General features: G+C 41.4%; 1 protein-coding gene across 17 annotated transcripts in view; it reads right to left on the reverse strand.

Moving 5' to 3' along the window:
* Nucleotides 1-26070, reverse strand: part of ANKHD1 (ankyrin repeat and KH domain containing 1) — a 115471-nt gene that overhangs the window by 53378 nt on the left and 36023 nt on the right. For 13 of the 17 annotated variants that reach the window (XM_065030152.1, XM_065030151.1, XM_065030147.1 and 10 more), the window contains exons 3-11: nucleotides 18696-18852; nucleotides 15924-16071; nucleotides 14914-15061; nucleotides 13675-13908; nucleotides 12116-12210; nucleotides 9091-9328; nucleotides 8694-8885; nucleotides 7160-7269; nucleotides 2469-2528 (exon numbers count right to left, since the gene is read on the reverse strand). In XM_065030152.1, coding sequence (XP_064886224.1) covers nucleotides 2469-2528; nucleotides 7160-7269; nucleotides 8694-8885; nucleotides 9091-9328; nucleotides 12116-12210; nucleotides 13675-13908; nucleotides 14914-15061; nucleotides 15924-16071; nucleotides 18696-18852 — 1382 coding nt within the window. The remainder of the gene's footprint in view (nucleotides 1-2468; nucleotides 2529-7159; nucleotides 7270-8693; nucleotides 8886-9090; nucleotides 9329-12115; nucleotides 12211-13674; nucleotides 13909-14913; nucleotides 15062-15923; nucleotides 16072-18695; nucleotides 18853-26070) is intronic. The other 4 variants (XM_065030162.1, XM_065030153.1, XM_065030159.1 and 1 more) reach the window with 1 other exon arrangement.

Consider the following 26070-nt stretch of genomic DNA (forward strand, 5'->3'; position numbering starts at 1 on the left):
GCCCAGGCTGCCCAGGGGGTTGTGGAGTCTCCTTCTCTGCAGACATTCCAACCCGCCTGGACACCTTCCTGTGTAACCTCATCTGGGTGTTCCTGCTCCATGGGGGGATTGCACTGGATGAGCTTTCCAGGGCCCTTCCAAACCCTGACACTCTGGGATTCTGTGAGATACAGCAGATAGGGAGCCTTACAGACTTACTACTGAAGTTGCCATTTTTGGCTTTGGTGTGGTTGTTTGTTTGTTTGTTTGTTTAAAAATAAGGAGATTCCACTCCCAGGGGAGTGCTTAGCTGTCAGTAAATACATGCATACTTTTGGATTGTCTGCATATCAGAAATATTTGCAGGACATCTAAAGCTAATTGTGTTAGTATGTGGCCCAATGACGTGCAAGAATTAGTAGCATGCCCTTGAGCTCTGACACTTACTTTGGTATTTGGCACAGATTTTCCTGCCTCAGCCGCTGCCAAGAGATCATAAAAAGCCAGATGCTGCTGTTTACCTTATGTACAGTAAACCCTTAATACTGGTGGCAAATCACTCACAAAGCAGCTATGGACACAACAAACTACTGAACACCACTTCACTCACTGAGCAGGGCCAGGACACGACTGCCCAAACAATCTAATACACATTCCTACATCCCCACTGATGCAGCAAAGAAGCAACATTTATTTTTCAGTCATCTTAGCTACAGTCAAGATAGTGAAAAGCCATCCTATATTGCATTCAGATGTAGCATTTCTGATAACTAACAGAAAGACAGCATTATTTGCAACATACTCTATTCCTAACAGACTTCGCAGTTGAAATCTCACCCATGGATGTCAGGAGGCTGCCTCATTTAAATGCAATGCCGCTCTTCTGCCCAGCGTAACCAACTGTCACTTCATCAAGCAGGCAGAACTTGATCCTCAACTATTATCAAACACTTGCAGTACAACACACATCATCAGTCCGGCCAAACTAAACCATTTGTGTGCCCACCTGCTGTGGATCTTCAAAAGTTACTGCGTTGTGATCGCATTTTTCACAGTAGAAGACAGAAATGCATAATTTAAGATGAAATTAATTCTGATTTCACCACTCTACTTAGTCCTACTAAAGGTCAGCAGATAGGGTCAACTCAAGCTTTAAGGGTAAGCATCTAAATAAGGCAAAATAGGCTGATCCAGCGCAGTGCCTTTGTCTACTTGCATCCATTCTTTCACCTGGAATGGCCATGAATTTCAAAGACACTTTTTATAGCTGCAGTGGATAATCAAATCAGCACATAGAAAGCTGTCCAAAAGCGGCCCCTCTCAGCTTTCCAATGCGCTTCTTCCTTGTATTAATATGAAATACATGCAAATGCTTATTTTGTAAGAACAAAAACTAGCAAGGAGCACTCATCTCCAAAGCCAATTTCTTGAGCTCTCTGCACTGCAGGACTCAGCACAACATTCTGTCTCTCCTCACTGTTCCCATCCTGAGAAACAGCGCAGATAGTACGGTCAGAAAGAGATAGAAAGGAGAACAGCTATGCCAGTTTTGATTAGAACAGCCCGTCTCTACACACTTGAGCGATGTGCTTTCCTGCTAATTCTGCTTCAATAGAAAGAACACTTGAGAAGAATTTTCTGTAGGTTTGGGTACGGGATTGGAAGGAAACGGACAAAGTGAGAGTATTACCCAAATCAGGTAAGAGTTGACATTATCTGCACCTTTTCCACTGGGACTCAAAAAGGAGATGAGAGTCCAGACAATTACAATATTTTCCTTCATAGGCAAACCAATAGTTCAGAAAGTATAATACTTCAGAAGCATCTTTCGACAATAATCAGTATTTGTTTAGTCTTGATTTTGAGTTCTGTTTCAGGCAATTCCAAGATCCGCTACATAAGGGGCTCTCCCTCCGCGTCATTCTCCTTGGTTCACAAGTGTTCACGGTTGCCAAGTATTATTCACTAGGAGTTTGTTTCCAATGTTGTATGTTATTTAAAAATTCTAGAACAAAACCTGCATTTTCAAAGGACTGGTTGCTCTCTTCAATTTTTTAACCAGTTTCTCTCATCCATGACAACAGTGAATATTTACCGGAAATCCTAATGCTATTCTAAGCAAAATGATTTCGACAAAGTTTTTCGAAGCAAAACAATAGCCAAACAATACGTTTTTTAACACTATGCCACTTTGCCACCACCAGAAATATGGTATTCTAACAGTCATCAACCTAATTGTTCCAGATAACCTTCCTGAGTCATGGAGCAAAGTCGTATTTCAGAGGCACTTGAAAACTGAACTTTTTATTTTTGTTTTAAACAGGGCTTCAGAAAACCCAAAGGAAGGGAAAATGCAGGACAAGGATGGCCTGTCTAGTCTACATGGCGAGTCTTTGTATTTTTTAAGGAACTGAGATGCGTTAAAGCCATGCTTGTCGTTAGCTTGTATCCTGAGGCTGCAGCTTACAAGCATCAAAGGCCAACCTCACCTGATGCTTGCCCGGCTCTATGCCCTCCAAAATAGTCTTCTTTAAGTCCTCCTGCTTGTCCTGCGGAAGGAAAAAGAAGAACTCACGGCTCTTGTTCTACAAATAAAGGTTCTCCTTGGTCATGAAGACCTGGAACGTGAATTTAAATGGATCAGATCCACCAGGTTTTGCTGCAATTAGGCAGGTACAAACGTACGATCAAGCAATGCAGCTCTTGCCAGTTAAAGACTTCTACCACAAGCCACTCAGATTGATGAAGATAGAACAAAGGCCATATGCAGCATCTTGTTAAATTCAAGATGACTTTTTGTTCACCACTGGCCAAAGAGAAGATTTAATTGTACTTTGCACCACGCAGAGACTGCAACATAACATCCAAAAGGTGTTAACTGCAAAAACCAGCTTTGTGTCTTCTGCAACATTTGGCTTTATTTGTAGAAGACAGAGGGCAAAGCCTAAAAAAGATCTGAAATCCCTGACGGTTCAAGAAACACTATGGAAGAACATGACAGCTTTGCAGACCCCTCACTGCAGTGACAACGTAGCAATCTCCAGCATGGCTCCACTCAAATCCGTATCGCTTGCTTTTGTAGATGTTTACATGCTGCCTTTCGTGCAACGGCATCAAACATGCAGTGTGTTATACACATAAAGGAAAGCGAGTTTCTTAGTAAGGAGCCGTGTTAGTGTGAGGGACGTTAGCAGCTGGGGGCAAAGCAACGATCCCTGCAATGAAAAAACGTGTGTGTGTAAAATAGGTGGCCAGTTTGAGTTTTCAAGGAAAGTCACGCGTGGAATTTTAACGGGTACAAAGAGCTTTGGGGAGAGCCTGACGGTGTAAAATGAGAAGAACGCAAGGATGAAGCTGCCCTCAGGGTCCTCTTCCATCTCTCCATTTCAGCATAAAAGCGCTCGTATATCTTCCAGTAGAAAGGTGAACTCCAGCATGACATCAGCTCCCCCGTGCAGCAGAGCCTCACATGCAGCTTCAAGGCAGCCCAGATCGAAAACCCCAATTTAAAAGGCTTTTCTGCACTTCCCAGCTGAGAAAAGCTGGGATCTTCTTGCTGCTCCAAAAGGAACAATCTCTTTTGTTTTCAGCTGCACTGAACCAAGCAAAGATGCAACCAGCTGGTCAAGAGCAGTCTTGCTTTCACTGGAATCTCCAGTCAGCATTTCATCCAGGTCTGAGTCAACACCTAAGGGGAACAGGCACCCCAACAGGTGCTTTTAGTTCATAGAAAGGTATAGAGCTTAAGAGCAGGATATTACCTCTCACTAAATACCACCACTACTCTTCGCGAGCTTTACAGTCCTTAACCTAGGCCCTGTGGGAACATATGTACACCATGCATGTCTTACCTTATAAAGGCTTGGAGATAAAGGTAATTGCTAGCAAAGACATGAAGAAGGAAAAAGCAAAAAGAGAACTCTCATAGGAAGAACAAGTGCTTCCTCTCACCTTTGAGATTAGACAAACCTTTGCTGCACAGGTAAATAACTGTATTGCTGAAGTGCTGGTTATTTTCTCCTAACACCATTAAACCATACCAGCACTTAAGAAAAATGCTTTTATTAAATCATATTTCAGAGCTCTAATCGCCAAGATTTTGCTCCTATTAGTCACAAAATCTAAAGTAGGTGTTTTGTCCCCAGAAAGACAATCGTAAACAAGTAAAATTTCCATTGGGTCCAGTGGCAGGAGCTCAGACTGAGAGCCTGAAAGGCTCAACTCCTGCAGGCGATAACAGAACTAGAATGCAACTAAGGCACAGATGGGATCACAGGCTGAAGTCTTCAGATGTGCCTCCTATTAAGTCACTCATATACTTGGCAAAAGCGAGCCAATTTCAAAATGCATACATTAACAAGGAAAGGTACCGCACTGCCAAGCTAGTTTTGCTACAGATTTTTACAAGCCAGCTTTGTCCCTGAAAGGACATGGAAAAGCCAGATCCCTTAAAGAAGGGCATCAGAAAAGCATCAGAGTAATTGGTAAGAAGCCAGACTTCATAAACAATTACTCATAAGGAGATACGAATTCATCAAAATACCATACACGACTGTGCAGCTCTCCAGCAGACAGAAACAGATGAGCATGTGCTTTGACACCGCAGAGTTTTAAGGAAAAATTAACATAAGCCAAAGAAATTTCAGCTCAGCCATCATTTTCTTTTAGTTCTCCTGCTTATAATGAAGCCACGTTCCTTAATGAATCTAACAGAGATCTCAAGATCTTCACTCATTCTTGAACTGAATTATCTATGTTAGAAGATCAGTCCCTGAAAAGCAAGAGTTCCCATTATCTACGTGCAAAACCAGCAGCCTTTCTGTGCTGAGATGTGGTGGTAACAACCTCTCCCTGTTCAGACAAAACTCTACGAGGACTAGAATCACTCATCATATTGATCATAGAACAGTTTGGGTCGGATGGGACCTTCACAGTCCATCTAGCTCCCCCTCTGGCCATAGGCCACTGGATCAGCCCCAGCCAACCTTGAGCTTTTCCACGCATGGAGCATCCACAACTCCTCTGGGCAACTTGTTGCAGCATCTCACCACCCCCATCGTAAAACATGCTCAAACTTTAGCTCAAAGTTCTATTTTGAGACTGAGAAAACTTCAACTGGACATGACCAACAGCACTCAGGAATCAGTTCAGTAGAGTGATTTGGGTTGCTGATGTTTCAGCAAAGTTGGAAGATTCCATTTCTCAGTGAGCACAATACAGGGAACACCCTGACAGGAACATCTCTTGCCCTTTGCCAATTTGGCTCCTCTTCACACCTGCAGTCTCAAAGTTTGCACCTCAAATCCCATTCAGTCCTGAACTCCTGGCAACTGATAGAATCACAGAACCATTTCATCTGGAACAGACCCTCAGGATCATTGAGTCCAACCACAACCTCACTCGAGCACTACACCATGTCCTTGAGAACCTCGTCTAAACGCCTTTTAAACCCCTGCAGGGATGGTGACTCCACCAGTGCCCTGGGCAGCCTGTTCTGACTTCAGAAACATTCCTCTGAACAATTACAAAGATAACAAACCTATTTAAAACAGCTTACAACTTCTAATAAAGCGAAACAACACAGAGGTTTGAAAGGAAACTTCTCCAAACCCAAGGCAGCTGTTGTAAGCACCGCTGCACTTTGGAAGGCATTTCCCTATTTACTTACAATCAGAATTCAGAACTGGTAGATTTCTATGGCAGGTGTCCCTTTCATGTGTGATTTTCCTTTGCTTCCTTACTGTTTTTATTTTGGCAGCTCCCCATTTTGATTGGCAGTGCAAGAAAATGAAGTAAAATAAAACTAAACTTTAGAAAGGCACGAGACTTTTCTCAACAATCCTGATTAGAACTAGATGCTAAAAGCCATGAGCACTGCTCACCTTAGTGATGAGGGGGAAGAAATCAAAATCGCCTTTAAAAATATCCAATAACACCCCAAAAACTTCTCCTGCCTCTACTGAAGTGGCCGATGCTTGGTACCCAACACCGACTTGAGCCAAGTGCAGCTGGTGTGCCAAAAACCCCAAAAACGCACACACCCCCCATTAACATGACCTTCCTCCCGCTAGAAACAGATGAAGCAGAACTTCACTGCAGAAGCACGAATAAGGCCTGAAAAGAAATATACTCACAAAGAAGGGTGGAAGCAATATTAATTCACAATTATAACATGAATTTGTATCGGTAAATATAAACTTAAATAATAAAGTACTTCATTTAAAGCTGAAATTTAAGTTACTTCATAAGGATGTTTATTTATCAGGTTCAGTGATACAACCACCAAAAAGACTCAAAACCCAACCAAACCCACCACACACCCCACACAAGCAGAGAGTGCAAAAAGAACAGAGAATTGTGGGAGAAATAAAAAGGGCAACCAAAATAAGAGTCTTTCCTGCTTTGCCCTTAAGGCTTTTAAAACTCTTTTAGAAGACTAACGTATCCATTGCCTTCTAATGCTTAAAAGCCAAACAAACATGATATCCCTGTAGCAAATGAAGAGGCAGTTTTAGGTCTTCCACTGCATAATACGAAAAAAGTCAATACGGTTATGCAAACAACTTATGATTAAATGCATTTCAGAGAACAAACACTGTGAAAGCAACACGCTGATACCAAGAGTTATAAGAAAGAAAAGAGTTCTGGACCAAATAAAAGAGATTATCTTACAGTGGTCATTTAAAATCCATTGCCTGGTTTGGGTTGGTTTGTGTTGTATTTGTTTAGAAAGTTAAAAGACACAGAGTGTTGAAAACGTAACGCATTAAAATAGAGAAGCAGAAGTTCCCAACACTAAAATATTTTGAATTTCGAGCAGTGCAGCAGGTAAACTCTAATCCAAAAGAGTTCAGCAATAGTAAAGAAGCCTAATGAAAAAAGGCAAGGCTGAAACACAGCCTGCCAATCAATTCACCTTATGGACTATATTGAAATTAAGATAATCAACTGTCACAAGTGTAAACTACAGCTAAAACTTTGCACTTAATGGAAGAAAGATTGCTCAATAAGATCTTTTATTAGTCAGACCAAATGGAATATGCATGCTTTCAAAAAAGTTCTTCCTGACTCTTTTCACACCCATATACAAAGGTCAACTGCTTAAATCAGCTTCCCGCTCTGTAGGCACAAAAGCTTTGGCACAAAGCACTTTCCCCACAAGCTGTAGCAGAAGCCTTACCAAATCAGCACCGGCTTGAAGCAACACATCTGCAACATCTGTATGGCCGTTTTCACAGGCGTAGGTCAAAGCTGTGTCTCCTGTGGCTGTGGTGGCGTGAACGTTGGCTCCTAGAAACACAACATTTCGGTTTTTCTCTTATTGGTTGTCTCGTTATCAAGTATTTCGTACCAGATAAACACAAAAATCAAGGCGCTTTCTCTGTGACAGTATCTACATCCTACCGATGAACGGCTTCTGCAGCCCAAGGGCATGGCTCTCGTGGTAAAAATTGCTCTCATAGTAGAAATGCTCTGATGGGAGGGGATGAGCCAAGGCCTGGAAGAGGCATGACTGGCAACCTCAGCGCTTAAACCTATATACTCACTTATTCCTACACTCCCTCTGCAGCAATGAAGATTTCAGTTTTTATAACAAATAAAAGTGAATCCAGACAGCTGTCTAGACTATCCGTTTGACAAGGAGCTCCATGCCAAGGAAAACCAGACAAAATGCACGTTATTGAATTAATATTAATACTACAAGACCACACACTTCTACAAATTTCATTTCTTCTTTATAATAATTTGCTTTAAAACCACTTCGTTGAAATAATTTGCCTAGCTTCACCTACACGAAAACTACGCATTACTCTTACTATATAATGCATTATTCTTAAAAAAAAAAGCCAATGTGATTAGCCATTTTCTTATTTGCAAGGTGTGAGATATATTCAGAGACTCCCCGATGCCAAAACCAGGTTTCTCAATTAACTCTCGACATGATCAGCAATGGAGGGCAAGCAGCATTCCAAGTGAGCCGGTGACGGGGGTCACATACTGGTATCACCGCACAACGATTCACAGTTGTTACTGTCCCTTGATGAGCGGGGGTATTACCTTCTAGAACTACAAATCCAGGCAGTTTTATGCTTATTCTTAGAAAAGGGCATACAAATATATCACGTCCCACACCACAATGCAGCTCCTTTTATTTATTATTCTATTTATTATTTTGATCAGTATTACTACCCCTTAGCCTCTACCGCTGCAATTTGACAGGTGAGCACTGAAGAATCATATCCTCTCCAACTCCAGCAAAATCTAATTTTTATTACTATATAATGCACTAGTAAAACTCATTCACCGCGGAAATTCAGCACATTCCAGAATCTGTATTACACACTATTTCACAGGGCACAATTCCTAATGTGCTGGTTATTCGGGGAGACAGGCTGCACATTATCAGGCTCAGTCAAAGCAAGAGTAACAAATCAAACAAGTATGATCTGTATTAACATTTTGTCCTAAACGCAGTCAGCTGGAAACAACGTTCCCAATCAACCTTGATGTATTTTAGATATGCAACAGAACCCAGTGAGGCACTTTGTACTGTTAACAGTATCAAACAATATTAAGGTATAACATACGCTTTTTTCTTCTCACCAAGGTATCTGAGAATATAGTTTCTTCTTACAACACTGCCACCATCAAGCCTGTGTATCTTCTAAATCACATAGAACATCGAGTCTATAATACCTGTGGGCTGCACATACCTGCTGCCAGCAAGTATTTCACCAATTCCAGATGACCCTCTTGAGCAGCTTCCATCAAAGGCGTTGAGCAACCAAGCTCGATATCGGCTCCTGCCTTAATAAGGAAGTCGGCTACTTCAGAAAACCCTCCGCAACATGCCAAAGTAAGAGCCGTTTCCTGCGTTTCTTCTGTCTGCGCATTTATATTTGCCCCTGGGAAACAAAATAGCTGTTATTTTGACTGACCAGACACAGGGTCATCACCTCCACAGTTTGGGTGGTTCAGCGCTGCTCTGTAGTTACACCAACGAGCAGTGAAAACCACACACGACATCAGAGGAATTTGCACAGAATACCTCATTGCAAATGGTCAACACTACACTCTTCACAACAAACGCTCAAGAAACAGTGAGCTCACCTTGTGCCAGCAGCAAGGCGACCATCTCTTCATGGCCTTCCCGGGCAGCTTCCATCAGAGGAGTGTAACCTTCATCATTAACCTCCTCCAGGTTGGCTCCCCTCTCAATCAGAAGAGCTGCCAATTCCACGTGGCCACCGCAAGCAGCCAGAGTGAGCGGAGACTCAAATGAATCCGCAGGCATGTTCACTTGAGCACCGCTGTCTAAAAGCAAGCGCGCCACTTCCACGTGTCCATCCTACAAAACAAAGGCGAACACGCAAATCAGAAACACTCAAAGTCAACTGACGCTGGGGTTGCAACTACTATCATACTAGGTCTGAAAATGATCCTAAAAAGACATGGTCTTTTTCCTTATGATGGTTCAATTTATGACATAGTTATGGTTATACTTGGATCAAACTGACATTTAGTTTTCCACCTACATCAAAGTTAGGTTTAAATGCATGAGGAAATATATGTTGGGGTTTTAATCTTTCTCGGGGGAGCAGGGAAAGTGTTATGGGATAAGACTTTCTTAAATATCCAGCAAAACACCTGGGACACAAAAGTAATAGAGATAACAAACAAGTACCATAAGTAATAAACCCACTCCATGACTAAATCCCCAAAAAAGCATCAGAAAAGAAGATTTTCTCTGCAGTTGATTCATGGCTAAAACAATCTTTGCCACAGAGGGAAGAAAATGAGGATTGCCAGAGCAGTCTGTCTGACCCCTTACCAAAGTCTATGAATGCAGCTGTCGGCTTCTCAAGAAACTATCACTAAACTCCGCAAAGTTACTTGATAGAGACCAAATACCAAAAAACGCATGTTTCACCTAAGGTCTCTCAGAAGAAAATGTCAAGAAGTTTGGGCACCAGGAAACTCAAATGCTTTCTCCCTCCCACATAAGTTAAGAAACTGGGACTCAAACTTGTGGAATAACTTGGAGAAGAGATTTTGGAAAACTGAAACAGGTTACAGACTGCATCTAATGAAGGAGGAAGGTTCGAGACACACGAAGGATGCTCACTGAGATATAGCGTGTTTAAGGGCATTTCATACTGATCTTTCTTCGGCATACACAATTAATAGGATAACTTAAGGATGGAAAGGGAACTCCAGCTTCAGTGGAAAGTATCAGATGTTTTTATGTGGTGGTTGTAGAAGAAAATCTAAATAAAGTTGGGCAACACTAAAGGGCAAAAAACAGACATTAGAAGATCCCTCTGCACAAGGTTCAAGCCAGAGCTGTCCAGGCTGGGGCACTAAGTCACCTAAGGGTGATTTATAAAGTTATAAAGCTAAGAATTCCAGTAATTCCCAGAATTCAAGAACTTCTTATGTATTAAGAACAGCATCCTCAAGCAAACTACCAGTTCCCCATTCTGATGCCACTAGAATTGTCAGCCAGTGACTCCAACAGCTACCACAGAGCTATAGAAAAGGTGGTAAGAGGGATCTCAAACACGCAGCTCCTGTCAACACTTTTCTTAAGTTGACCATGAAGCAGGTACTAAGTAACCTGAGACTGACGGCAATCGAATCTGTCAATTAAAGACCGGCCATCTGTTGTTCTCAGAGGAGCTGGCTAAAAGCCAACAGCAACCTCGTCTCACTCACAGCGTTATCCTAGGTGTGGCACTCCGTCTTGAACAAACATACTCAAACGCAGAGGCACTTACAAGATAATTGGTGATCAGAGACCAGACGTCTCAGCTTCCTGTATTTGTAGCACTCATTAGCTGGAAAATGGTGAAGACTGAGAAAAGTCACAATAACTTGGTGGAACGGTTTCCTTCTGCAAAGGTGGAGTCAAAAATATAACAAGGAACGAACTCTATCATTCAACTTGGAGTTGGGACCAGCTTATTCTCTGTTGCTTTTAAAGGTCACTACACATTCTGTAATACAAACTAGCCTGAAACATCCAAGAGCTGAAAACGTGCAGGTGACCTCAAAACTTCATCTTCTGCAAGCAAGACACTTCACAGCCTCCAAGTCAACCCAGGGCTCGGAGTGTATGACCATGAAAGAAAACAAAACCCTACTAAACCTGAACAGCAGGCTGATGATATCACTTAGTTTGCAGTCATGCTACAACCTCCTTTAGGTGACAGCCTACCGCCAAGAAGGAATCCACATGGGAAAGATTATTCGAGGATACTATTACCACTTCACTATTGGAAGACTTCAACACAGCTTGAGACGTTACAATCTGACATTGGTCCTTTGCATCATCACCTCACAACTGCACTGAAAGAACACTTGATCCGCCAGCTCTCGGGAGACCGGAGGAACATTGCAGCCTGTCTTCTAGGGATTATAGGCTACTGGGAACAAATTAAGCTTTCCTCTGTTCGCTGGGCTTCCTATGAAAACAAGGTCACTGTTCTTTCTTCAAAGAGGTTACCCAGCTTGAAGAATAAATAAAAGGTCGCCCAGGGTCTGGACATCAATGGTTGCAGATATACTTTGACACAACAGCATGCTATTTATCAAGATGAAGCTCTTCAAAAGGGAGGTTTCTCCTTGATGACTGCTTTGGAATGATATGAGTTGCTCAAGAACTTAGAATTAAACTACTTTTGACCTACTGTTTTATTTCCAAAAGAAAAACCTCACAGCACCATTTACAGAAACCAAGAAGAGATGCAAAACTCTTCCCATAGTGGTGAAAGGCCAAGACAATGCGCTGGTCAATCCAGCTGACTGCCCTTCTGGAAGGCTCATACCATGATGATCTGAGAGGTCTTATTTCTAAAGACAAAGGTGGAAAACTAACTCTTACACTGCAAAAGAAACAGAGAGCACTTGAAACAACACATCACCCCCCCCAAATTAGAATAGTTTTTCTCTATGACCAATTAGACTGATAACCTGGCCTCCTGTGGTACCTATAGTAAAGGATTTCTTATGATAAAAACACATGGTCACTGCAGATCCAAAGCAGCTTGTTAACAAAGGCTCGCTTTATTTTATCATCTCTTTTATTCATTCCTCTCTCATTGAACAGGGAGCAGTAAAAAGAAAGGCTGTTTACCATGCAGGCCTCCATTAGCGCCGTGTGCATCTCATCTGTTTTGTGTTCTTGATCAGCTCCAGCTTCAAGCAAAAACCGAACCATATCTAAATGGCCTTCAAATGAACAGATCAAGACAAATAAGAATTTAATAGCGTAAACTTTGAGTAGTAAGGACAATACACTTAATGAAATTTTGATTTTCATAGCTTGCTGTTAGAATTTTTACAAGTTATAATTCGCTAATCTGTTCTTTTTAAAGAGCAATGCAAAACGGAGAGCCAGACGAGACGGTCGTTCCCAAAGATGCTGCTCAACTGCTAGATGAAGACAGTCCTCTCTAATCCAAGTTTACTCAACAGGAACCTTTCCTTCAGACTTCAGCCTATAAAAGACTGTGCTTACTCCTTGTTCAATTGTAAAGTGATGTTTCATTTAATCATTCCATGGCAGCATACATTTGGGGGGGGTTATCTTTTAGAGATAGGTCCACATAGATCTGAACTTAGCTTTAAGCTTTTTAATCGTAGCATTCACAGACATTTCTGAGAACTAAGATACACACATTATGTCATATTATCTGATACTATCTTTGAAAGCTCCTACTGAACTTTACCAATACTTGTTTTTTAAGTCTGTTATGGCTCCTGTCATTTTAGAATTTGTCCCTTACAAGTTATTGATTTTATCCTTAAAATGAGCATCTTCCTCCAAGACAAGACTTAGTTTTACATAAACTGATAGGAAAACAAGCTGGCTCAACCATCTTGCCAAAGATAATACAGGAAATCTCTAGTCCATAAAGATTTTACATTACATTGCTCTAAAGTTTTAGGTCACAAGAAACAAGAATGGCCCTCCAACATATCCAGGAGAATTATTACAGAAATTTCTCTATAAGAAACTACTATATGCTGCAGAAAATCCACGACAAATCCAGATGCAAGTTTTCGGATGGGTTACACATAGTATGGTTCCTCCAATTCTGACCACACAGGCAAAACCTGACGTTACTATGACAATAATCCACATCCTTAAAACTTCTATTAGTAGAAAAACAATTGTTGGAAATTTTATGGAGGTTTTTGGAAGCAAAAGACAAACTCGGAAGCACATTGGATTACCATTGTACTAAGTTACTTTATATAGAAACTTTAAATAGCAAAAGAAATTAAGTCAGAAGTCCATAAAAGTTCATAACACATAACAATTCATAGACAACCTCAAATTATACCAAAGGAAAAGTATCCACTAATAATACTAGCATTTTCACCCCATTGGGTATTCCAGAAACATTGGTTCTAACTTCACATTTTCCTAACAACTGATAGGTGTGTTTTCAGATCTTGCAGATCATTGGTAAGTGGAATCTGAATGAAACAGACACTACAAAATTGGGGGAAGGGGATGGTGGTGTGTCAGAGCACAGGCTTGTATGCAGCCCGTCACAAGTTCTCCTCTGCAGCACGTCAAATCCATGTCTACCACATTTGGATGCAAGTAGACAGGCTTAATACCACTACAGCATGGATGAGCATTTAAATTTAAACAAGAATACAAACCAAAGCAAGAAACAATACCTTTATAGCATGCAAGTGTAAGTGCACTTTCTTTGAACTCGTTGGAGTGAGTGTTGATTCCTGCACCATATTCCAGCAATACTCTTGCAACCTCGACATGACCTGCGCTGGCCGCTTCCATTAAGGGGGTATGGCCGTTCTCATTGTGGTCTTCTATATTAGCACCGGCTTTCAATAGCACCTTCACTATGTCAACAAAGCCCCCAGCACAAGCGTAAGTGAGAGCTGTGTTCCCTGCAGAGAAGAAGAATTTGACATGAAAGCCCTTTCCATCATCCTAACACAGGAAACAAAACGAGTTTGAGCAGCTCTGAACAAACCCAAGTACATCATGAGCAGGAGCCTTTTACCCCACAGCGATGTCACTCCAGCCAATCATTTCAGGCTGGGTACAAAATGCAACACAGCTATAACATGAAGGAGTTTAGATGCTAATATTACAAATCAGCAATTCTTTGATTACTATGTTTACTACTCAGCACGCAAAGAGAGATCAAATACACAAAAAGATCAACAAATCATCTTCATGCTCATTGTAGAGCTGGGCAGAGGGGCGATGGGGAGGTTGGGTTTCTTTTGCCTCAAACTGTATCCTGTCATCCCTTGAAAAACTTCTACTGGCTGGAGGAAAATCAATTTATAATGTAAAACTCTGGTACTGTAAGTGACTGACAATCACATATGGCTCATGTTTTAAATGCTACAGTCAATTTTAAGTTGAGTTCTGCTTAACATGGCTAAACATCAAGATAAAAAGAACATTTCATAGTTCAGGCTTTCAAAACATTTGAACCAATTTTAAATTCTATCTTAATATTAGCAGAATATAACTGCAGATTAATACTCTCAGTTAAGCTGTGGTCAAGCATCAGCAATGTAGACAACACTCAATGCTCAAAGAATTGTAGCTCCTCTTCGGTAAAAAGCAATTGACCAAAAGAACTGGTCTTGGCCAGATGTATCCCACGGTTGTCTCACTGCGTAACTTTGGATTATACAGATGAGAAAAACTAAATTTAGTGTATTTTTCTGGTCAACTAACACCACAGTGTATTTCACAGGAACTGTGTTAGAGCTTCTGCTAAAAACAATCTTTAATATCAGCCAGGTAAGATTCTAAACACATCCACCATGTATCTGGCCTGCTCTTAATAGCTTCTGTCACGTTTTCTTGTGAATGAAACCCAGATGTTCAGAACAGCTGCACGTCTCATGCGCTAATCTTCACGTTCCAGTTACCTGTTGAAGACTGTGCGTTGACATCTGCACAGTGAACAATGAGAAGTTTAACAATATCTACATAGCCTCCACTGGCGGCTGCCATTAAGGGAGTTATGTCTCCTTTATTCCCTCGATCTTCAACGTTGGCGTGCATCGCTAGTAGCACCTAGAGAAACAAATTAACTTTAATGAGTAATTTGGAACACCAATACTTTGCTTTCAGTTCAGCGGGGCCAGCCATGCTACGCCCTTGCAGTAATCCCCCCAGTGGGGAAGCACTGGGGACCACTGAGAATTACTGCCCGCACCATGCCCCGCTTCAGGAAATCTTGGGTTTTTTCTACATTTGTTCATATCTGCTAAAAATCAACATTAAGTTCCAGTGCAACACTGACATTTCCAGAAGTCACAGGGCAATTCATGAACCAGAATGACAGCAGATAAACTATAAACTTGCATTAATGACCACAGCACACATTGGGTCAAGCTTCCAGTTTTCCCCCTGTACTCTTGCCCTGCACCAAAACTCCAAGCTGGCCAGTTTGAGAATTATCACCTTAACATCTTCAATGAAGCACAAATTCCGCCTTTTGATATGCAAGTATAAAAGCCAAAATTAACAAAGTTAATGCATTGTTGATACAGATGTGATTATGTGACTGAGATGTGAGTTTTTAGAAGGTAACCACTTGTAATGTTTGATTTTGCTGCTATTTGAGATCCTTTTGCAATGTCTACTTGGCAGAATGGCTTGACTGCATCTAGAACAACGCCAGAAAAGTACATACATCATAAAACATAAGATACGTTTCCTCAGATAAGCCCACTAAACCTAAAGGCATATATGACAGTATTTTCCATTAAAAATACAAACAATAACTGGAAGCCCTCAATAGGAAATATTAACTGATACACTGGTTAGATTATAAAATATTATTATAATCAGAATAGCTAAAATGTTTGCCTATCAAAGAAGCCCCTTAGACAATGCTTCACAAACATTTAGTTGGGATTATTTTTTTACTTACTTGCGCCAATTCATAATATCCTGCTGAACAAGCCAAGCAAAGGAGACTCTCCCCTTCTTCAGTATGTTCATTTACGCTTCTTCCTTCATCCAGCAGCTTCCGGACAGCATTTACATCCCCATCTGAGCATGCTTCTGCCAAACTGCGACTGCAAAAGCCAGTTACCACACAATAAGCTCAAAAGAAACCTGCAACAGATGGGTAGCTTTCCTATGCAACAAAGAAGTCTTTAAGACTCATGACAACAGTACTAAGCCTTACTAGAAAATACACCTTAGAGATTTTTAAGTATTTATATATATATATATGTATATATATATATATATATATGTATATATATATATATGTATATATATACATATACACACACACATTATTTCCATAGGTGGAATGGAGATAAAGACCTTGCTTATGTCTAAATCACTACTAACTACCAAGGCAAATTTCCAGTAGAGATCTGGAACATTACTAACTCATCCTGAAGCAAAAAAAGTCGACCCAGGCACCTCAAGACGTCTCCCAGTTTGCTCCCTGCCCAGGTTCCCTTTGAGATATTCCCAAGACGTTTTGTAAAAGTGACACGAGTGACATTGGGATGCTCTTCTCAATGAAGCACAGGATGCTGTTGACCTTTGCTCCAAGGGTGCATTGCTGGCTCATGTTCCACTCCTTGTCCACCACGAAACTCAGGTCTCTTTCTCCGATGTCGATTTCCAACCATTCAGCGCCTCCCATCTGTTCCAATGCACAGATATTCCTCCACAGGTGCAAGACTCTGCGTTTCCCTTTGCTATATTTCATGAGGTTCCTTCTGGCCCCTTTCTCCAGCTTGTCAAGGTCCCTCTGAATGGCAGCACCTGGTCCATCAACCACTCCTTTCAGTTTTGTATCACTGGCAAACTCGCTGAGGATGCACTCTGTACCATCCCATGGGCCACTGATGGAGACATTAATCAGTACTAGTCCCAGGACCATCCCCTGGGGTACAGCACCAGCAACGTGCCTTCGCATGGACTTTGTGCTACTAACAACTGTGAGCCTAGCAGCTCAGACAGGTGGCAATCCACCTAACTCTCCACCTACCTGGTCTGTACTTCATCAGTCCCACTGAAGCTGTGGGGTACGGTGTGAAAAGACTTGCTCGAGTTCAAAGTAAACAGCATCCACTGCTCTCCTCTGCTGTACCAACACAGCTATCTCATTGTGGAAGGCTCTCGGGCCAGGCTCAACCTCCCCTCTGTAAAAACATGCTGACTACCTCCCATCACGATTTTGTACTGACTATGTTAGGAAATGGCTTCTAGGAGGATTTGCTCCGTCATCTTTTCAGAGACCAAGTCCCTTGGATTCTCTTTCTTGCCCTTCTTGAAAACAGGGGTGACATTTGCTTTCTACCAGTCTTCAGGAACCTCCCTCACTGCCCATAGCTTTCCAAATAAGTAGACACTGGCCTCACAGTGACATGGGCCAGCTCCTTCAGTACTCATAGGTGTGTCCTATAAGGTCCCATAAACTTGTTCACTGGACTATTTACAGCCTGTTTAAATGTCCCTTGACCTGACGCCACCCAACGACAAGTCCTCCTTGCTCCAGACCTTCCCGCTCCAATGAGGGTTTGGGATTCCTAACAGCAAATCTCACCAATGAAGTCAAGGCAAAGGCAGCATTCACTACCTCCCCCTTTTCTGTGTCCCCATCACCAGGTCTGCCGCATATATTGAGGCAGACCCACATCTTCCTTTTGCAGATGATACACTCCTTTATCTTGTTGCATTTCATGCCATCTGACAGATTCAACTCCAGGTGGGCTTTGGCTTTCCACATCACATCCCTATACGCTTGGATATTGTCTCTATATTCACCATGAGCCACCTGGCTCGTTTCCACCCCTTGTAAGCTCCCTTTTTACATTCAAGCACGCTTCCCCAGCAGATTTTCATATGTTTTGAACCCCAAGTAATTCCTCTGCCTTCACTTAGGAAATAAAACTCTATTTGTCCTATATTTGTATTCACATTTTAAACAGTGACTCGAGATTACTGCCTTTACCGTAAGCATTTTGTTTTGCAACTCCTAAGTCTGAATTTCAAGAGGTTATCCATATGAAAGGAAATTTAAAGACTTAATGTTTTTGATCCTAGATCTGAAGTTCAACAGTTTATGTAGTGACACTATCCCAACATTTTAGGAACTATTTGCATCACTTGTTTCAGGACCTCTAAAGATGCTTTGAAGTCAGTGACATGGCAGAAAGCTTTTGACGATGTAGGACAAACTCTCAGTTCTGTCATGACGGACGTTAACTATCATCCTCATTAATTATCAGTTACAAAAAGTTACCTGATAATATAGTTTTGTTCTACCCCACATTCCTGAGCAAGATCCTGGGGAAAATCGCTGCCTTCTAAGTATTAGTATTCTCTTCTGGCTTTTAATATCATGAACTAGATTCCTTAGTTTCCAAAGGATGCAGAGGCATATCTCCAACTCCTCTACAGATAAGAATTCAGCCCATTTTTTAAAAAGAAATCAACTGTCTAGTACATAGAAAGAGCAGCAGGTTAGAAAGTAACTTTTTTATATACTCTCCTCGTACACTTGGAAGCCAACAACCCTATGGGACAGTAGTCACACCTTCAGATTCAATAACTTTGCTTCTACTAGAAGTAGAGCAGATCCATTACTGAGTACTAACCACAAAACGAAATTCAAAATACAAACTCGCATCCTCTAGTTGGGAAAATGGGGGGGCAGGGAGCAACCAATACATACTTGTCCACTTGTCCTGCGTTGTGATTGTTCTCTGCTCTCATCCGCGTCAAAGCGGCCGCAGCTTCATCCAGCGCGCAGCTGACAGAGGACGTCAGTCTCCGGAGAACCTCGGGATCTGCGAAGGCTTTACCATCGGCAGTGGACAATTTACCAATTCCTTCAGTGCACGTTCGTTCAGTCGGGTTAGTACGAAAGTCACACAAAAGAAATGCAAAGACACTATTTTAGATTTCAGCCACATGCACTATTAGTCAAAAATAATTTGCAAACATGCCAGAAAATTAGCTACTCAAAAGTAACTGTTAACGTTTGCCTAAGACATGAACATTTAATTAACCATAATATGGCAGTAAGAAAACTATTTTTCAACTGGCAGCTTCATCATGTCCCAAATTCCCAACTCACACTTTCAAAGAATTAAAAATAAAAGTGTCTGTGGAATAAGAAAAAGTCCAGAGGTCAAGCCCCAAAAACACAAGGTGGGGACACAGATATTATTCCAGCCTTGGTTTCATATTTTCTGAAGGTGAAGAATTTTTCAATTTAAATTGTATACATTTAAAATGTATAGTTATTACCCTTTTCCCACCCAGCTCCAACCAAAACGAAGTTGACTAATCTCTAACATACCTTTTCTTTTTTAAGAGTTTGAATACAACTTAAAAAGCTATGAGCTTCAATTCTCAATAATTTAACATTCTGAACTGCACAGCTCTAGCTACAAACATTATGAAACAAAATTTCAACTATTTTAAGTATACTTATAACCAATGCCTCCTCTACACTAACATTGCACAGTAGAAATACTTATCCAAAGAACTTTTCTAACAGCTTCTTTTTTTAAAAAACAGTTTTTTTGCTGCAAGACTAAGGCTGAAGGCCAATACAGAACAGCACCAGAAGCAGATACCTATCCCACTCATTTATATGGTTGATACAAAGTTATGGTACAGCTGTTTTACTCCACATGGGTTTTACCCTATATAGTTCATCACAAACTTGAGAACAACCTATTTTACATATGCAAACAGCACTGCGCAGCTGGCTCTGCAGTGTAGGCAGGACTTATATTTGCATATGCAAATGTGCAAATAGTCTAAAGAAATGCACTGATGAACAGTATCCCCCGATCTCACGCTCCAAAAAGTAAAGGGTTACTGGTTTATAGATTAGCTACCTTCACCAGTGATGAATCAGTCACTTTTCAATTCCTTAGCTGTTAAACAGGGTCAAATTAGACATAAATCTTACACCTCAGATTTGCTATTTGGCATGCACATATCTCTCTGAGTTTGATTTACACCACCTCTCCCACAACCCAGCTTGTAGGTACTACAGAATACTGAAATCATACTTTGAAATTTTCCAACACTGTCCTCAGATAATTTATTTCCCCAGTTTGAGAGCACCTATTTTGTTTGTTGTTAATGTAAGAATCAATACATACCATATTTCTCCATCCTGAAAACAATTTAGGCCAGCATACGCCAGGCATGCTCTGTTACATTATCCTACAAGCACTGTTGGTAAGTGTTGGCTTATAGTATTCAAACTCAGTGTTGCTGGAAATGATGCAGAGCCCCTATCCTGTCACCAAGGCATACACCTCGATGGGGTGCAGGAGGTTACTTGGCCACTTGAAACCAAGCATGGACTGATGGTTGAGCTGAGCTGCCCAACACACTTGGTCAGCTCCAAGGGCACCACCGACCTGGCTCCAGCATCCTCCTCTGGCTGAATTCAGCACTGTCAGCAGGTTATGAAAAGCAGTTTATAATAAATTACCCACTCGATGATAAAATGAGAAATTACAACTAGATGTGTCCACACCACACCCATCTGGTTTTTGAGATTGTTTAGTGCACTGCAGAGCAATTAGAGCAGAGAAATGTCAGGTCACAGGCTCTTGACTCCATATACTACCATCCACATGCCCCCTTCCACCTCCAAGCTGTTGAGGCCATAACCTTTGTAGCCACTGCTGTTAAATATAGGGAGGCTATAAATAACAAGCCTCAAACACCACAGCTTACACCTCACATATCAACATCAACCGAATTTGTTGTTGGTTTAAAAGGGGATGTCAGCTCTGCAGTTGCGGCAGGTGGGACAGCAGAGAATAGTCACCGTGAAACTAAACTGCGGCATCAATTTAGTACCTAACGCACAGCAAAAGTGATAGTTTTTACACAGATCTGCTTCCCCAGGACTGCTCATGGAGCAGCTACACTAATGTTTACACTAGCTATTTCTGGTGGCAGTGCTGGCTTACACTGGCTTGCAGTGTACATAAAAGTACTGCCTCAGGAAAGACAGGGAATTAAGTCTTCACAAGTCAGCAGTGAGGCTTCAGCTAAGCCCACTGCAACCCAGGCTGAACACTGCAGTAAGCAAGGTGGAAAAGTACCCAAGAGAAAGCCACAGGATTTAGAAAAACGACTCCTGAGCAAAGGCTGAAAGAAGCAGCAGATTTAGCTAACAAGGAGCAGCACAACGGCAATTACCCTCCACTTAGAAATGTCTCATGAAGGAGCTGGTAGACAGTTTTACTGCTGGTAAAAGAAGCGGGACATAAAGGCCCGTCAAAACAAAACAAACACCTGCAGGGCACAGGGAGCTGGACACACCTTTGGTTTGTCTTTGTGGAGCAGTTCTTTAGCCCAGCACCTTCTCCTGAAGCCACGTGCCAGTGTGTTCACAGAGCCTGGGGGGCCCAAGGCTGGCAGTGCTCAAGGTCGGGCTGGACGGCCCCGAGCAACCTGATCTAGTGGAAGATATCCCTGCTGTTCTACCGGATGGTTTGTGAAGGTCCCTTCCAACCCAAAACCATTCGATGATACTACAGTCTTCCCTGACTGGAAACGGATGACCCAGCTCCTCCCCACCCAACACAGTAACACACAGTAACATCTCTAAATCAGAGAGAAAAGTACGCCAAGAAAACAGTTCTGATTTCCCAGATCTGCAAGCAGATTAGTCCTTCTGCTGGCCCACGAACCACCAGTTCTATGGTACACAGATTGGGGCTTGCATCTGTAAAGTGTATTTCCATGAATTTACACAAGTCAACAATTCACCAGTTTAAGAGAGATGAAATGTCCAGTACAACTGCCTACTATGTGACTAGGTTTAGTGTGCAGCACACAGCACGACTGAACTTAGTGGCAGATAATGCCAGATGTTCCACAAGTTAGTGCCGTACTACTGAACTACTGAACTATTTAAATGAGCCTGAAGTTGATTAGAGAGGTATGTTAGAACAAGAAGCTCACCTTTCAAGGGAAAAGCTTGCTCATCAGACACTACACACCTATAATCAACACTCCAATTTGAAGCATGGGCTTCCTTGTTGACTTATATTCCTACCACGTTAACTACAAAGGTTAGAGTTTTAAGGTAAACTGAAATGAGCTGGTAACCTCTCAGTGTGATCTGCCTCAGTTTAACCAGTCGAAGATACCTGTACCAGCTCAGAGAAACTGGAACACAACCGGGTTTGTGTCTTTGGAAAACCCCAAAGGGCAGAACTTGACACCACTGGTGGGATTTTGCCATGAGGAATTAGAACCTACATTCTCTGAAAACTGTCTGTATATTTTCACAGTCTGAGCACAGAAGTTGAAAGCCATGAATAAATCTTAAAGAAGCAACACAAATAACCAAGGCCAAAGTTGTTTCAAGTTCACTGCAGTAAAGGAAAAGGTCAGACATCCACACATCCACACTAGAGCAACCACTACCTTCCCTTCCATTTCAAGAAAAGGAACATTCTCACAGGAGTATCAGCTGCTCTGCCCTCCCTAACTGGAAAAAAATCATGTAAAGGATACAGAAAATACTTAAATGTAGTTTCTAGCTAATAGCTCATAATTATCACCATTTAAAATAATTTAAAAGGAAATTATTCTGGTATGGAACCCACAGTTAAGTTCCTCATACCATACACTAGCGTCAACATATATATGTTTTGAACATCAAAGGAGATTGTTCCAAAGGGATCAACACACCTAAGTGTAAGACGTAACACCCAATAATCCTCACAAAAAACTGCAGAATCAGTGGCGATTATGTTCCTTCACGGTCAGTTCCACCACACCATATGTTCTAACACACACTTGAGGCCATTCACCTGCTAGCATGTCCAATTTATGGCCTCACGTTCATGACAAAGTCCATCTCAACTTCAGCTCACATGGAATCATTTGCTGGTCCCAGAAGCTTAGAGGGATCCTCCTTAAGGTCTTACATCCCTTTTCCCCAAAAAGGCAGGTTTTGACAGGAATGTGGACAGCTTTAAAAGCCCAAAAGAAGAATGACATTAGAATTGTGGCCCAGAAATGTGTCTGTCTTCAATCATATGTCAAGAACCTGCTTTAATCAGCATGGTGTACAAGTGGCACCTCAAACAAGGTGAAGAGGGTTCAGGGAAGGTGAGAGGAGACTCTGTTTTAGCTTCTTTATTAGAATCCCCATTCAGAGAACTGAGACGTTCTAGACTGTCAAAAGCAACTGCTAACAGCCTTGTGCCAACAAGCAGTAACTCTACTAGAAAAGTATTAACTCTGGCACATCATGGGTGCTACCACAAGGCAAAAAGACAGCAAGCAGAACCGAGCACACCCTGTTCTGTAAAGTCTCAGGTGGCTTAACTCAGATTCTCAACACAGGTATGGCTCCCTGAACAGCACATCACAGGAATCCAGTTCAGACATGTTAAGAGTAGAACCTAAGGGAAGTTTTCCTAAAGAAAAGAGATTTCTCAGGACCTTTTGATCCGCACATTAGGAGTTTATTTCTGGTAACACTTAGGAGCAGCACAGCATCTGCATAAAATTACCACATACTATTTTCTGTAAATTCCAGTGATGGCAAAAGCAATCACAGATGGTATCCGTCACCTACTGAACAGCACACTGCTCAGCTCCGCCACCATGGACCCTCCTGCTTTGTGCATGTTCACAAAAAACTATCTCTAATTTCCCATGTAACTAACAAAAAAAGTGTGCACTTTGCTCCCCTCCCATGACATCCAAATATTTTCCCAAACATTAGATTCATATTATATCATTTTGAGAGCCAGCACACCCAATTATAGTGCTGTCAGCACACTCACCAAGATCCACACTGATTGTCCAGCAAACCCAGGAAAACACCATGTCAGCTCCAACCTGCTGCCCATATCTAATGCCTAAGCAAGGCTTGCAAAATTTGAGTTGCCCTGAACAAGTAGCTTAAATTAGGAGCCAGGCTGGGAAGCAACTGGGATTGGCAATGATAGAAGGTGCCAAGAGCACCCTCACTGCCAGTTTTGTCTCCCCAGTTTTCTAGTACAGCCCAGCTACAAAGAACAACAAAACCAAAACCACCCTCCCACACCACAAAACAAACCTGGGTCCTGCTGATTCTGTGATCGCGCACCAACAGAAAGACAGACATTTGAGTCTTGCAAAAGAGATTTCAGCAAGGATGCGACAAATTATTTCAGCCCATCTAACGTGAGAATGAATCGTGCTGGCTCTATGTTTTCTTGTAAAAAAGAAGCCCAAAGCCAAACAAATTAAAAGGAATAACCATTTTCAAGATTCACTGTTTCTGCATCAAAATATCTAATTTACAACATCAGAATGAGGGACATAATATATTTACAATTTTTTAAATATATCTTAAATATTAAAAGGTGTTTTATTGTATGCTGATCGCTCAGACTAAAGTCCTCAAGGAAGAAAGCACATGTTGAGCAGTGCTCTTTGTATATAGTCATTAGGAAAAATACTAATAACTCATTCAGTGTAGTAATCTTGCCAAAATTCATATGCTTTTGAAAAGTTTAAGATAATGTGTTGCTAAAAAAAAGGTAATTCACACTAAGCTAAAGAATATTAGTTACAAGGGAAGGTTTACTTGCTGTGTAAGGTTTAAGTCAAGAGTACAGATGGAGCTATGCCATTGGCATTTGGGGTAAAACATTTGGCTTTAAAAACAAGTTTCTTCATTAAAGCAGTTAAAGGTTCAAGTTCTCTTTATTAACCATGCCATACTTAAATTTCCTTATGATTCTGGCTGAAGAATTCACACAATATTTACAGACCCTAATCACATGTAATGCAGCACCAGGGACCACGTGTGAAGGGAAACCTTTGGGAGTTTAATCTGAGGATGCACAAAGAAGAGCTGCACTGAAATCTGTTAAGATTTTGCATCTGGACTACCCACATCTCTAAAAAACACACACAAAAAAACCAAAGCGTGACACAACAAAACAAACACCCACCACACCCCCAACTAATTACTTCAGACACTGTATTTTGCCTTAACTGCCTACATTTCATTGCTACCATTATTTGTATAATGACATAAACCAGATTCAGGAATAGCTGGTTCTTCTTTGCCTTTAAAAACCTCATATTTTGACACCAATTTCATACCACACAAGCGTCCTCCTGACATACCTGCCCTTAATAAATACACTGGTAGCAAACACCCTCTTACCATAATTCTTTTTACCTCATCTTTCACTTTATTCAGAATAAAAATGAACTTTGAACAGAAACACTTTCAAAGTTCTTGAATTCTCACACATTTAAAATGCCACATACTTCTGTGTTGCAACAAATTTGCTTATCATCTTACCCTGTCATCCCAGCCCAAGAACACTTCCATTATCCTGGCACATCCTCGAAAAGATACCTAAACCACTTGGCAACACCCCTTCTGATCACTGTAACAGATTATCACACACTCCAGTGCCTTTATGTACGAGATTACCCATTAATGCTTAAATCAGCAGGCAGCTTCATAGATAATAAGAATCTCTTTAAACACCAATAATTATTTTGAAGAAGAAAATATCATGAACTAAATTGCTTAGGTCCCCCCTTCCTGATTCTGATTCTTCCTGAACTGTGTAATACTCCAAGAGAGGAAACCTTCATCGCAATTCAGCAGAAAGGGTTCTTCCCAAAAGACAGATGTGAATGCAAATCAAAGTTACGGTGACACATATTGACCATCTTTCCAAAGGCCTGCTCAGTCCTCATTCAGACTAAAGTAGTTCCCCAGCCCATCTTCGTCAGGCAGCAGCAGGAAAGAAGTACAATTATATACCTGCCCTCTGCGATTGAGTCTATATATTGTCTATATGCTTAAATTGTGACTCAGCTGACCATAACTAAACTTCTTGTTAGAATTCACAACACTCTCTCAAATAAGGCAGGGCTGGATTATTCAAGTGAACTAAATGGCACATATGCTTTATGGATATAATTTTTGTGCTCCTATAGCCTCCTCTTTACTAGGGCAAAGTACAGTGCCTGACTGATTTGTCTTACAATGAGCCATAACATAACCAAAAGATTTCTCCTTTCTAACAAATACA

The sequence above is a fragment of the Columba livia genome, chromosome 14, assembly GCF_036013475.1.
Source record: "Columba livia isolate bColLiv1 breed racing homer chromosome 14, bColLiv1.pat.W.v2, whole genome shotgun sequence".
NCBI classification, from domain to species: Eukaryota; Metazoa; Chordata; class Aves; order Columbiformes; family Columbidae; genus Columba; species Columba livia.